The sequence below is a fragment of the Leptidea sinapis genome, chromosome 27 (assembly GCF_905404315.1).
Source record: "Leptidea sinapis chromosome 27, ilLepSina1.1, whole genome shotgun sequence".
NCBI classification, from domain to species: domain Eukaryota; kingdom Metazoa; phylum Arthropoda; class Insecta; order Lepidoptera; family Pieridae; genus Leptidea; species Leptidea sinapis.
The window spans coordinates 12,238,152-12,251,775 of NC_066291.1; the positions used below are offsets into that span (position 1 = coordinate 12,238,152).

General features: G+C 32.5%; 2 protein-coding genes and 1 long non-coding RNA gene across 3 annotated transcripts in view; 1 reads left to right on the plus strand and 2 right to left on the minus strand.

The window, feature by feature from the left end:
• Positions 1 to 572: 572 nt before the first annotated feature.
• On the minus strand, positions 573 to 3,337 carry LOC126972728 (uncharacterized). The gene is made up of 2 exons (XR_007731193.1): positions 2,641 to 3,337; positions 573 to 878 (listed from the first exon to the last, which is right to left on the minus strand). It is a non-coding gene; the product is annotated as an uncharacterized LOC126972728 (long non-coding RNA).
• A 1,508-nt stretch (positions 3,338 to 4,845) lies between these two features.
• On the plus strand, positions 4,846 to 12,958 carry LOC126972724 (uricase). Its single transcript, XM_050819640.1, has 5 exons — positions 4,846 to 4,984; positions 5,355 to 5,857; positions 5,944 to 6,067; positions 6,873 to 7,059; positions 11,915 to 12,958. Exons 1-5 carry the CDS (start codon positions 4,962 to 4,964, stop codon positions 12,086 to 12,088), a joined length of 1,011 nt encoding a protein of 336 aa, XP_050675597.1. The 5' UTR covers positions 4,846 to 4,961; the 3' UTR covers positions 12,089 to 12,958.
• A 101-nt stretch (positions 12,959 to 13,059) lies between these two features.
• LOC126972725 (uncharacterized) overlaps positions 13,060 to 13,624 on the minus strand; it is a 68,720-nt gene continuing 68,155 nt past the window's right edge. The window contains exon 6 of the mRNA XM_050819641.1: positions 13,060 to 13,261. Within this exon, the coding sequence (XP_050675598.1) occupies positions 13,205 to 13,261 (57 nt within the window). The 3' untranslated portion in view covers positions 13,060 to 13,204. The remainder of the gene's footprint in view (positions 13,262 to 13,624) is intronic.

The window sequence follows — 13,624 nt, forward strand, 5'->3', positions numbered from 1 at the left end:
AGAGTAATTTTTAACATACTCGATAAAAGATGTATCATGATTATATAATGATCTCTCACTATATAGTTCATATAGCCCTTGTCTGCTCCTATTGCCAGCTGTTGCCCAAACATTAAATGACAAGAGACCACCTGATTTGACTGTCTTTGAAGTAAATATAGAAGTAAACTCTGTTTTAATTATTTTAAATAGCATATCATACATTTCATTAGGATTTATATTATATTTCAATTAATCTAAATTTGAGAGTTTAACTGACACATTACCTCTATATTTCTCCATTCGCCTATTATTCACAGGAACAAACGTAAACTTTTTAATTTTATTACATTTATTGACCTTAATATTAAAAGAGGCTAACTGGCCAAAGTGGTCTGAACTCAGTTTGTTTATTATTGCCTGAGAAATGGGTTTATAATTTGAGAATATGTTATCAATACAGCTTTTGGAGGTGCCGGTTACTCTAGTGGGCTCTAAGAAAATATTGGTTAAATCATATGATTTGAAAAAAGATCTGAATCTAATACTGGTGGTGGATTTTTCTAATAAATTAATATTAAAATCACCAGATATCATGATATACTTCTTCGACTTATATAATTTTAGTAAAACCTCCTCCAATACACTTTCAAATAATTCATATACTGTATGTGGGGATCTGTATATACTGACAACAATGGCGTGATCAAGCTCTGCACAGGCTATTTCAATGGTACGTTCAACAGAGAGGCCTACAATATCTTCACGTTCTTTGAATTTAAATAATTTACTTACAAGTATAAGAGAACCGCCACGTGTAGCCTTTTCTCTGCAAAACGCACTTGCCACCTGATGACCACTGAAGTTAAAGATGCGCTCATATTTTCTGAGCCAGTGCTCTGTTAAACATAAAATATGTATATCTTTATGATCCATAAATAACTCCAGTTCAAGTTCTTTACCAAATAATCCTTGCATGTTTTGGTGCATCAGGTTTGCAATTTTACAATTATTACTTATTCTAGTACATGATAAATTACTTGTTTTTACACTGCTAGAGGAGTCCCCTATTGTCTTATTGTTTAATTTTCTGGAAAATATTCCAAATCTTTACATAAATTAGTACACTGCTCAATAGAAGCAGTGGTTATTAAATTAATACTCTGCTCAATAAAAGCAGTGGTTATTAAATTATTACTCCGCTCAATTGAAGCGGAGTCCAAAAAGTTATCACACTGCTCAATAGAAGCAGTGCTTATCAACTTACAACTAACCTGCTCAAAAGAAGCAGGAGACGGGATTGCCAAATAGTCGGCTGTGTTATAAAATAAATATTATGATAGCGATTTTGCTATCTGTCTTTTATAATAATTAGATAGGTGTAACCTATCAGATGTCAATATATTACTGCAGTCTATTATCTGCATTTTACTAGATAATTTATTATCATTACATGTCAAATAATTAGAATGAGACAGTAGGGTTAACATATTGTTCAAATTATATCTAATTTTGTTTTCCTGCGGCAAATCAGGCATGTATGGAAATGTGAATAATATAAGATATTCTATTTTTAAGGTATTTAAGTCACTGTACAGTTTTTGTAATTTTTTTTATCTAAATTACCTCTTCTCCCAATCATTACAATAACAGAAGTATTAGAGCAGTGAGTATCACTAATAATTCGTTTAATAATTTTATAATAAGTTGCCCCTGGCATGCAAATATTTGTTACTGACTGCCCGTTACTTATTTTATGAAAAATCAACCCCATATTTCTTCCCAGATCATCGCTGTAGATCTTTATATGTTTCTTATGGGAAGAAAGTATTTCTGCATGTTCATTTTCAATACCAGGAGAAGTAAGAGCCCCGACAGACTGAGAAATTGATTTTATGTCACTTTTTTGCCCGAAGGGCCCGGAGAAAACTGACAGTTGCAATTATACATTTTACTTATTGAATTAAAACACTCTGTGTTAAAGGTGCTTAACTCAACCAATTCATCCATAGCCGTTATGTGTTCTGCTATGTCTCTTTGAGAAATCTCATATTGTTGAGACAAATGATCTAGATTTTTTTGTAATGTTAATAGCTCAGACTGAAGAGAGCTCACACTTTCCTTATAATCTCTTCTAATATTTTCCAATTCTATACAGAGTTCTTCAGTTTGTAATTTCAGCTGATTTCTTTCCCGGTATAGTTTAGAAAATTTTGCACATGAGACTTTGCTTTTGTTTACAATGTTATTGTTTATTCTAATGAATTTTTGTAATCTAACATACTTCTTAAATTTAGTGTTACTTAAATGAGCTGGGTGGAAAGCCACAGTGCCTACACTAACATTAGGTGATTTATAATTGGGTATTTGGTCTTGGGAGACCAAATCTGGGGCCAACTCATTAAATAGGCACTGGGTTTGAGAAGCCTTGGAACCTTCATCTGATGTTTTAAGAGAGTTTATAACTTCCTCAGCTTCATATAGCTGGGGTTTTAATTTTACTGCCAGATCTAAGGTTTCCTCGTATTCTACTCTATACTGCTCAAACCCATTGACCATTGCACGCAGGTTTTTATTTTCTTCTAATAACTTTGAGTTTTCAATGTGCAATTGACATAAATCTGATTTTAAATTTTTATTTTTATTTATAATGTCTATAACCTCAATTTCACTGTCGTCCCTTTCTTTAAGCAGCTGTTCGTATTGTCCCTTGTACTTTCTTAGCTCCAAGAGGGTTAGTTGGAGCTGTTCCTCAGTTTGACGGGCTTTGATTCTACGGGTCATCATTTTTATAACAGCTGACAGATCACGGGAGACGCACAAAAACTAAAGTTATTTAAAGTAACACACAATAACACTTGTTTATAATTATATACACTGAGTTTTAATAATTTATTTTACTTAAATTGAACAAAAATTTATGATATAATACATAAATAAATTAATTAAAATAAATTTAATTTATTAAAATTAATTGGGAGGAGTTCAATTTCGAATGCCTTAGGGTTGCCAATGTCTGGACGAACATGACGAGAGTAGTCAAACTTCATGTCACGTAGCAACGTCTGGACGAACATGACGAGAGTCGTCAAACTTCATGTCACGTAGCAACGTCTGGACGAACATGATGAGAGTCGTCAAACTTCATGTCACGTAGCAACGTCTGGACGAAAATGATGAGAGTAGTCAAACTTCATGTCACGTAGCAACGTCTGGACGAACATGACGAGAGTAGTCAAACTTCATGTCACGTAGCAACGTCTGGACGAACATGACGAGAGCAGTCAAACTTCATGTCACGTAGCAACGTCTGGACGAACATGACGAGAGTAGTCAAACTTCATGTCACGTAGCAACGTCTGGACGTACGGTAATACATGCCAGTGACTATGCTAATAAGGCGAGGGTGACCAGGGCATATGAGTTGTATTTAAAGGTTAAAATAATTATTCATTAACATAATAATTGATGAAAAAAAATTTACAACTGAAAGCCACATGATGTAATTTTCATTTCTGCATTTTTGAAAATAAAAATATGATATTTAGTAGTTTGGGTGAAATTTAATATTCCGACGTCAATTTATGTTTTTTTCTATTTACAGCATGTGATATGAAAAATAAAAAATATAACAACCATCCAACGTATTATATTACTAGTTATATTAATTTAGAGAAATTAAACAAACAGTTATAACTGAATGTTTAATGTATTATTCAAAGTCAATTCAAGCCTTCGAACAAATTTGTAAATAAACAAGACTAACAATTATTTTAAGGTAACTAATAAATACTATATCTATACTACTATACTAATAATCATATAGTACTTATTATTGCAGGAAATAATACTTATGTTAAGATGATAGAACACTTTTAATGATTCTTTTGCAGATGCTCTATTGACCTTAATTTAAAAATAATTTGACAAAGACGCAATTGTTAAGGTCAAGAACACTTCATAAATTCCTATACATAAACAGCACGTTTATTCCATCGATTAACATGAAACTGCCATGTTACTTGATGATCAACACAAATGATAATAATATTTCATTATGAGTAAGCACCTAATTAAATATTTATAATTAGTTTTTTAATGGTATCTTTATAGTGTGTCTATCGCATTGGCTCGACTTGAAGCCAATGTTTACGACATAGTACAGGAATACAAGCAAAAGGTGTACGTTACCATAGACTTATAGACGAACAAAGCGTGGGAAAAAGAAGCACATCTATAACGGACTAAATCTTCTCAACTTCGCTTCTACCTTCGCAAGTCAGTTTTCAAGGAACTTTTTTCCACGTACAACTGTGGAATGAGGTCCCTTGTGCGGTGCTTCTAGTAAGATACGAAATGGTAGGTAAGGCAGGTCACCTTCAAAAAAGCGCGTACACCTTTCAAAGGGCCGGAAACGCTCATGTGACAACTCTGGTGGTGCAAGAAAATATGGGCTGTGGTGATCACTCAACATTAGGAGATCTATACACATACAACGAGTGTGCATTAGACCACATGGCAGATGTGAATAATAAATATTAATAATTCATAAAATTTAATAAAATTACGAATAAATATATCACCGTTCGAGTAACGCTAGCGTTCGTTCGTAACTGTTTAGTCACGCACTCACTCCACGTTAATCTAAATCTCCAAGTCAAACGTTAGTAATGAAGTATTACTTCAAAAACTTCCCATGAAATAGTAATATTCGCAATTGCCTTATCTCCTAGCAATTGCAGTATTTAGTAAACAGACGTAGGTACAAGTAATATAAACATATACCTAACTACTATATATAATAATATATATAATAAGGTCCAGTTTGCGTATTAGTCGCGTGCTCTGCTGATAACAGAGGTCACAGGCTACTGTTATAAATGAGCTCTGCTCTGTCAGTAACACAATCACACTCCGTCTTGGTTAAATGATCAGAAGACGTTTCTTGCACACGCTTAAAATTAAGTAGTTATTGAGTTACAATGCCGTGGACTAGCACTAACAGGTAAACAACTATATTATTAATAATTGTGAGTGAAAAATAGTGTGACGTCATAGATAAAACTTATTCAAACTTGCTTGTGTTTAAATTGACAGTTTTCTTTCCAGCACAGGCATTCCGTACTGTTTCCATACGGCTGTTTTAGTCTCACATCTCTTCTTCTTTATTGTTTCCATTTTCCGTAATGTGGGTGTCAATGTGATTTCTTTTATACACACGAGTATCACGACCAACTTATTTCCACTTATTTATTTTTTATCATATTTGCATCCATACTATATAATAATGCTTAAATCAACTTCATTATTAGGTAGCAATGGAGCCGTGAATAACAACGTCATTTGATGAAAAATGTTTTGATACTTTTTTTTAGAATTTATGCGAAACCATCGAGTTCGGGCGAGGGCACTACCCCAGTGGCCCCACAAAAGGCCCGCGCTGCCACCACAGCGGCGGCTGACTCCGGAGGTCGCTTCGAACTCAGCGATCACGGATATGGAAAAAGCTCCGTAAAATTATTACACGTACACAGAGACGGAGAGTTTCACTCAATCAGAGAGTTCGAAGTGTCAACAGAATTGAAATTATCATCTGAATCAGCGTACATCGTCGGCGACAATAAGGAAGTTGTGGCCACGGACTCACAGAAGAATACAGTGTACGTGCTCGCGAAGAAGCATGGGATCAAAACGCCAGAGGAGTTCGGTGCCGTCGTTGTAAACCATTTTCTATACACTTATAGACAAGTGCAAGAAGCCAAGTGTCATATCATAGAATATCCTTGGGAAAGATTGCAAGCTGGCGGACCACACAATCACGCATTTATATTTTCACCAACTGCAACGAGGTGGTGCGAGGTGTCTCAAACCAGACACGGTAATTCAATTGAATCTAATAATTATTACATGCATTAAGGTATTGTCTATAAAAGCAGATGATCTCTAATTGTATTTTATTTTCAGAGGCTGTTTTGGTGAAATCAGGTTTACGTGGCCTTAGAGTTTTGAAAACAACACAGTCCGCGTTTGTAGACTTCGTACAAGATGAGTATACAACACTCAGTGATGCTGCGGAGAGAATTTTCAGGTTTGTAACAATATGTGGAATTAATTATTATTATGTCAGCAACAAAATTTAATTTACTGAAATTGGAATTCGATGTGACGCAGACACTTCAGTAGAAGTGGTACCATCCTCATTAGGGATCGCTGATCTTCTTATCATTCTTTGGGTGTTGCAAACAAGTATCCATAAATAAGGTATATGTTTACTTATTTATTTTATCTTTTTTCAAATAGTTGTATACTTATGTAAATAAATATTAAACGCCAAAACGCATTTCAAAAATCAATATTTTTTAATAATCGAGCATTTTTGCCATATACTGATCAATACAATCAACCTCCAAAGAATATGAAACCAAATCATTATATCAATGACGTTTATGTACAGATAGGTATAGACATTTATAAACATACATACTACGGAAATGGTTTTGCTTAATGAAAAGAAGAGAAATGAGACTCATTACCAATCTTTTGAATGAATATTTATAGCTTCATTGTCTTTCAAATTATTTTCACTATTAACATAATAAGGTTTAATTAATTCACAAGTAAACTAATAAAAAAACCAAAAGAGTTATTGGGTACAGATGCAACAATATACATACTCAATAAATAATTATAGGTGTTATATTAACGATTAAAATATATTCGATACAATAAATTATATATAAAATAACATTAAATTGTAACAACATGAAGCAGACGCCGGATTCTTCCTTAGTTTGAAAGCCTAGTCTTAAATATTGCATACTAACTCAATATTTCCTTGAAACTCCCTTTACCGTGTCTGGTTTGAATAATAATGTGATGTCTCCTCCCTACAGCACCGTTGTAGATGCAGAATGGACATATGACAGCATGAGAACAGCTGACTTTGATAACGCTTGGTTGACGGTGAAGGACGCCATCTTGGACAAGTTCGCCGGTCCAGCAGACACCGGCATCTATTCACCTTCCGTGCAACATACCTTGTATCAAGCAGAAAAAACTGTTTTGGAAAAAGTCTCAGAGGTAACTTACGTCATACTACACAATGCAACAAAATACATCGCGCGTCTCTAGGTGCTATCCTAAAAAACAACTGAATTGGATTTCATACGGATACAATAACAGACGGAGGGATTTATTAATGAGGTTTTCATTGAAGAAAATCAAACGGAATTTTGGGTATTTTTCCGCGTTTATCTGTTATGATCTGTTGTAACTGTTGGTGCATGTTTATATAAAATCTACAGAAGTTTAATTTCATCAACAACCAATATTTAATTTCATCTCGTTGTTAATGCAGTTACTACTTAATTACTAAATCTTTTGACAATATCATTACAATTATATCTGACTGTACTCGTATTATGTCATTTGAGTGTGCCATAGTAGACAAATAAAGAATTCAATTATATTATATACAATGTGTTTTGGGTCAGCTAGCTTACACAAAATACGATAATAATTATTTAAATCTTTAAAATGGATTAACAAAGACATCAAATGAACGATATTCATATTAACCTTATTGTCAACACGTAAGTATTGGATCTTCTCACAATAATAATGATAGCTCGATATCGTTTATAAAGCAGACGCCAATTAATTCGTTTAATGTTCTTATTTTTATCAGTAATTGTTAATTGGTACAGCAGTTATAATTAGTATCTGTGTTGTGAGCTATATATATTATTTATTCATCACTATTCTTAACATCATCACAATAATATTTCCATATATCTTAATATATATAAATTACATGACACGTTGTTTGTCCGCGATGGACTCCTAAAGTAATGAACGGATTTTAATGGGGATTACTTCGTGGGGTGCAGTTTGGTCCAAATTGAGAGATAGGATAACTTTTATTTTGATTTGGGACCCATAATTATTAATACTTTCAATATTTGTTTTTTATGGACATATCTCTGTGAGAGAGTTTAGTGACGCACGGTTTGACAGTTCCGCTGTGAAACAATTTCATTCTAACAACAGTGAGCATTTTTACGAAATAATTCTTGATGTTTTGAAATATTATTGGCAAATTCCTATAAAACAGTTTTTTTTTAATTATCTACAGAACAACGTCTGTCGGGTCAGCTAGTATATATATATATATATATATATATATACTAGCTGACCCGACAGACGATATATATATATATAGAGATATATATATATATATATATATATACTAGCTAGCTAGCTAGCTCTAATTTAGAAAAATATAAAGGTATTTTAACAATTGATGCTCAAATCTATAGTAATTATTATTGTTAATTACCACAAATCAATATGTCGTTGATATTGAATAATAACGAATATGGCTGTATGGACTCGACCCATAGAGTTCGACAACTATTAGGATAGTCCTTTGCATCCGGTTTCTGCCTAGAAACCAGAAACCGGATGGCATACAAAAGCATAAATCGCATTTATTTTCTCAAATATGATTCCTTTATAATTATTTTTCGTGTCATTTCTAATATACTAGATACTACTACCGCTTCGGAAACAAATGGCTCTTTTCATAAAAATATACAATATTTTACTATCATTGCTATTGCTATAAAATAATCATAATCTAGACGCAGGCTGTCCGATCACTTAGATATTCAGCTGTGGAGAAGTAGGGTTTACGACAGAGCCATGTTTTAATAAAACATTTAAATTTATTTATAGGTAATGCCTGAACAGTGGCTAGGACTTTATTATAAAAGTGTATACATTTACCCTTAAGGCTATTATGTATCTTATGAAGCCTACTAGAATTAGTTACAAGTAATCCCTTATTTCTAGTGTTATAGTAATTAAAATCACTATTAAAAGCAAAAGGGTGACGATTTTTGTGAACGTATATTTTTCATAAATGAACTTACAATGAATAGTCATAATATTTATTTCTTTAAATTTTTCTTTGAGAGACTGTCTATAACTAAGCTGATATATAGCACGAACAGCTCTCTTTTGGAGATGGTACAGAAACGTGACGCCATCTTGCCGTAACGGACTTCCGGTTCCGTTGCATTGTCGTCTGACTACCTCGTAGTTGCGCATAAAGAAGTTTTACATCAAAAATTCGTGATATTACGCTTTGAAACAATAAAACAATGATATTTCATCATTTGGGTATTTACATGCACTTGTACTTGCCTTAAATTATAAACAAATTTAAATTAATAAATTACTTTCATCTCAAAATGTCATTGTGACAGTATGCATCTCTGCGTGCGCTTCGCCAAGCAACCACGCGCTTTTGTCATTCAGGCAAGCATTCACAGCGTAATAAGTGTTTTTTATTAAAATTTTCTTGATTACGGATTTAAATCTATCAAGAGGCAATTCTTGTAGGCAATTTGCCAACCATTCTCAGAAAAGAAGAATGTACTCATTGAAGACGAATAATCAGAACACAATTTATGTTTGTGTCTTGTGTTCAATGTGTGAATACACTGCTCTTTTCAAACAAATTTAAATTCTGATGCATGTAATGATGATCCTTAAAAAACTCCTTCAGGGAAAATCTTGAATGTAGATTATAAATTGATCGTAACGCCCGTTTTTGTAAAACAAAGATGCCGTTAATATCTGCCGCATGTCTCCAAAGCAGAATACCATAAGACATGATACTATGAAAATAGCTAAAGTACACCACTCGGGCAGTTTTAACATTTGTGAGCTGCCTAATCTTCCTAACGGCATATGCAGCAGAGCCTAGCTAGACAAGATATATGCCTACCCCATTGAATTTTCCTATCCAATGTTAAGCCCAGTAACACTGTGGAATCGACAGTTTCTAACACCTCATTGTTCATAACTATGTAGATTGCTTACGTTAGGCGTGGTGAATTTTACACATTTGGTTTTCTTGGCATTAAGGACTAGGTTATTAGTGTGAGTGTACCTTTTATTTCGTCAAAATTATTTCTATTTCGGTCCAATCTAAGACAACACATTTACATATTATAGCCACATTTATTCTGTCGTTAGTGTTTTTTATTTGGTAGTAAGGATTCTCTTCTAGACTCCGTTTTTCAAGCCTCATTTTTAAGCTTTTAATCGCAATATTATTATTTTTTAAGTTTATTATAATTATACTGTTACTGTCACGTGGTGGTAAACATAGACATAAACGTTATTTTACGAACGACAAAAACAAAATCTCACTTAATTTGTCTCACAAATCTCTCTGAATTCTTAGTTATATTTATTTTATACATTGATATTAAAATGAGTCAATTATTGAATGCATCTATGTTTGTTTATATGTTATACCTATTTATATAATATACGAACGTTACTTAATTTATACTAAAACAGTGCGGCACGTGCTGTGATAAACTTTAACGTAAATCAAACATATCGCTGCTAACATTCATTTAATGATAATACTTAATTGACAGGCCTATTTGTAATCACGTGACCATTTTGAGAGAGTACTGTACTGTATATATAAAACATAACTCGTAAGACTGATACTTGAGGAAGTGATAATTGGCGATCATTTGAGAAGATTAAAATAACAATAAAACTATACGTCTTATGCTAATTGGCTACTTAGTAAACTTAACCGAAATTTATGTGAAAAAGTCACCGCGTGGATACACGATTTAGGTGTTAATGGCGGGCGAGGAAGTGGAAAGCGGGAAAGTAGACAACGGACCTGTGGGCGCTTGCGCTCAACCAATGTCCATTCTAGTGAACAAACCTCATTTTCAATAGCTCTATGGGAAATGAACCTAGAAACCTAAACTCAACGATTTTAGGATTTTTATTATGGTCTGTACATATTGTATTAACTGGGGAACAAAATTTATTATTGAGCATGTATATCGTGTATATAAATATATAGGTAGTATCTCGATGATCACATAACATACGGACCCAATCGGGTCACCCGATGTATGGTATATGATATGATAGGACCTATGGGTCTACCTAGTACCTACATACCTATACAGGTATGCTCGTTTATCCTCCTCTTACATAAAAAAGCGAGTATGTACTTATAAAAAATAACAAAAATGTTTTATTTTTATTTTATTATTTACTTTACTCATTACAATCGTAAATTTTTGATTTAAAATATTTTATAAATCTGGATCAAATTACGCTCATCGTTGATGTACCTAGGTATATTATATTTGTATACAGTGTGTTTTTTTTAAGTGGGACAGTATGGGGAAATCCTAAAGTGTAAGAGATACAGGGAAACTGTCTTATGAAACATTAGGTACATTTTTGTGAAAAAAATATTGGTATAGTCAAAATTTTGGTCAAGTGTGAGTTGTCCCTAAAAATGATTAATTTTGATGATTTTTTTTTTACGCACATCTACTCAGTTTCATGAGGGGATCATTTTATTGTATGGGAAGAAAAAAATCGGTACAGCAGAAGTTAGTCAAATTTAAGAAAATCGTTTACATTATTACAACCCGTGTAAATTGCCTACCACTGCCCACTGCAAGGTTTTTATTTAAAAAAATATTGCCTATTCCAGTTTTACATTTGAATTTGGAACACTTTATTTGGTTTAAAAAGGATTAAAATACTTTAAGGTATTTTTACGCGAGCACCTTACCTTACAAATATAATTAAAAAAAAACAAATTTTAAATTTGGAACTTCTTGAAACAAACAGTATTTTACTTGATATTTCATTGTTTAAAGTACCTAATGTTACCTAAGACAGTTTCCCTGTATCTCTTATACTTTAGGATTTCCCCATACTGTCCCACTTAAAATAAAACACACTGTATAACAGCTGTGATGTTCATAATCAACACGTGTTTGAGCAATAATCAATGCAAATCAATAACCTTAATGTTAATCTAACAATACTATCAGCAGATATATTGTTAATGAATTATGTTTGTCCCCAGGTAACATGGATCAGAATGACGATGCCGAACAAGCACTACCTCAATATCGACGTATCGAAGTTTCCCGCCAACGTCACGAAGGGCGATCCCCGCCATTACATTTACCAACCCATAGACAAACCAGCCGGTCTCATCTACGCGCAGCTCCGCCGTAGACCAAAGAGTCACTTGTGACACAAATTAGAGTAGGTAGTTTGTAAATACATACATACTTACTTGTATAATAATTAACCCATGAATAATTATAGATACTCATTGGTGTTACATAGTGGGTTGCCAATTAACCTATATAATCCCAATTAGTGGAAATATCTATGATCATTTTAATTGTTTGCTGAGTAACATTTGCTATTTTGATAGATGTATGATAGTATTTCATATTTAAATAGTATCTTCGTAGTGTCATTTTTTCAATACGTTTACAAGGAAATTTAAATTTTTTACATTAGGAGCATTTAGTAAAATTAGGTGAAACCTTAACAAAGGAGATTGCAAATGCGGAAATATTTCCAGAAGCAGTCTTCGTAAACACAATTTATTTTTAAAAATATTTGTGCAGTTTTTATACAATGTCTACTCATCCTTTTAAATTAATAACGTTTATTTAAGGTGTCATTTCGTGCAATAAATATATTGAATATTAAGGAAAAATTTATACCTAATAACATCAAAAAATCAGATTTAGCAATCAACATAGTGAGAAATAATAGATTCTCAATTGATTTTAGTTAAGTTATTAGTTAGTTGTGTTGGGTTAATATAACAATGTTTACCTGCACCTCGCATTAGTTCATTTATTATTATGTTGATATATTGTATTAAAACTTGTTCAAATTATGTGCTTTTTAGACGTGAAAATATTAACCGTAATTTGTCTGTATATTTCCAATATATTTATGTATTTTCAAGTTAGTTATACTGAGCATTTTGAAATAGAACTGAAATTAATTGTAATCTAGTCAAGGAATATAACATTCATTGTTGTTTTAAACCAAAATGATAACGCTATGTTAGTTGTTAATAAATTGGTTTTACAAATTTCTATTTTATATTTTTTTTATTAAATCACGCAGACCTCCACCATCTCACCACACTTCACTGACCTCTTCTTCCATAAAAAAATCGTATATAAATGAAACAAAACCGATAGTTCAATACTTTTATTAAATACAGACATTGTTCTTATTCTATAGTGTAAATAAATCGTTTACAATGTTTTTAATACGTTTACAAAATACAAAAATGCTAAAAAGAACAAACTACATGACGTTAAGCTTAATTTTAAATGCCTTATAATCTTTTGGTTCCAATGATTTTATCAGCCAAAGCGTACAATTCATCCACCGTCTGAAACAAGAGAAATTTACAATTGAATAAAAAATTTAAGCAATTCAATCTTTTTCAACCTTGGCGGAGAGAAATACAATCAGATTAACTAGAAAGAGAGAATAAGATTTTTTTAAAATTGCGTTTGAAGAGATTGATTTAGATTAATTATTAAAATTCAAACCAAACGAATTTTAAAGTCTAGGCTACTTGAAGAAATGGAAAATACCCAATGATATTGCAAAATATTTCTAGCTTTATTTTGGCATATCCTTTCTAGTAGGAGAGCTGGCACTCATTTTTGAGTAGGTGAAAAATTGGTCTATACCTCACCTGATATACCCCAACTCGAAAAAAGTATTTTTTTAAATCTTCGATGTAGCG

What these genes read in the sequence shown, in the direction of transcription:
- LOC126972724 (XM_050819640.1), top strand. Translation starts at nt 4,962, where the DNA reads ATGCCGTGGACTAGCACTAACAG. An exon ending in GGTGTCTCAAACCAGACACG is followed by an intron (nt 5,858 to 5,943) that starts GTAATTCAATTG and finishes TTTTATTTTCAG; the next exon opens with AGGCTGTTTTGGTGAAATCA. An exon ending in TTTTGGAAAAAGTCTCAGAG is followed by an intron (nt 7,060 to 11,914) that starts GTAACTTACGTC and finishes GTTTGTCCCCAG; the next exon opens with GTAACATGGATCAGAATGAC.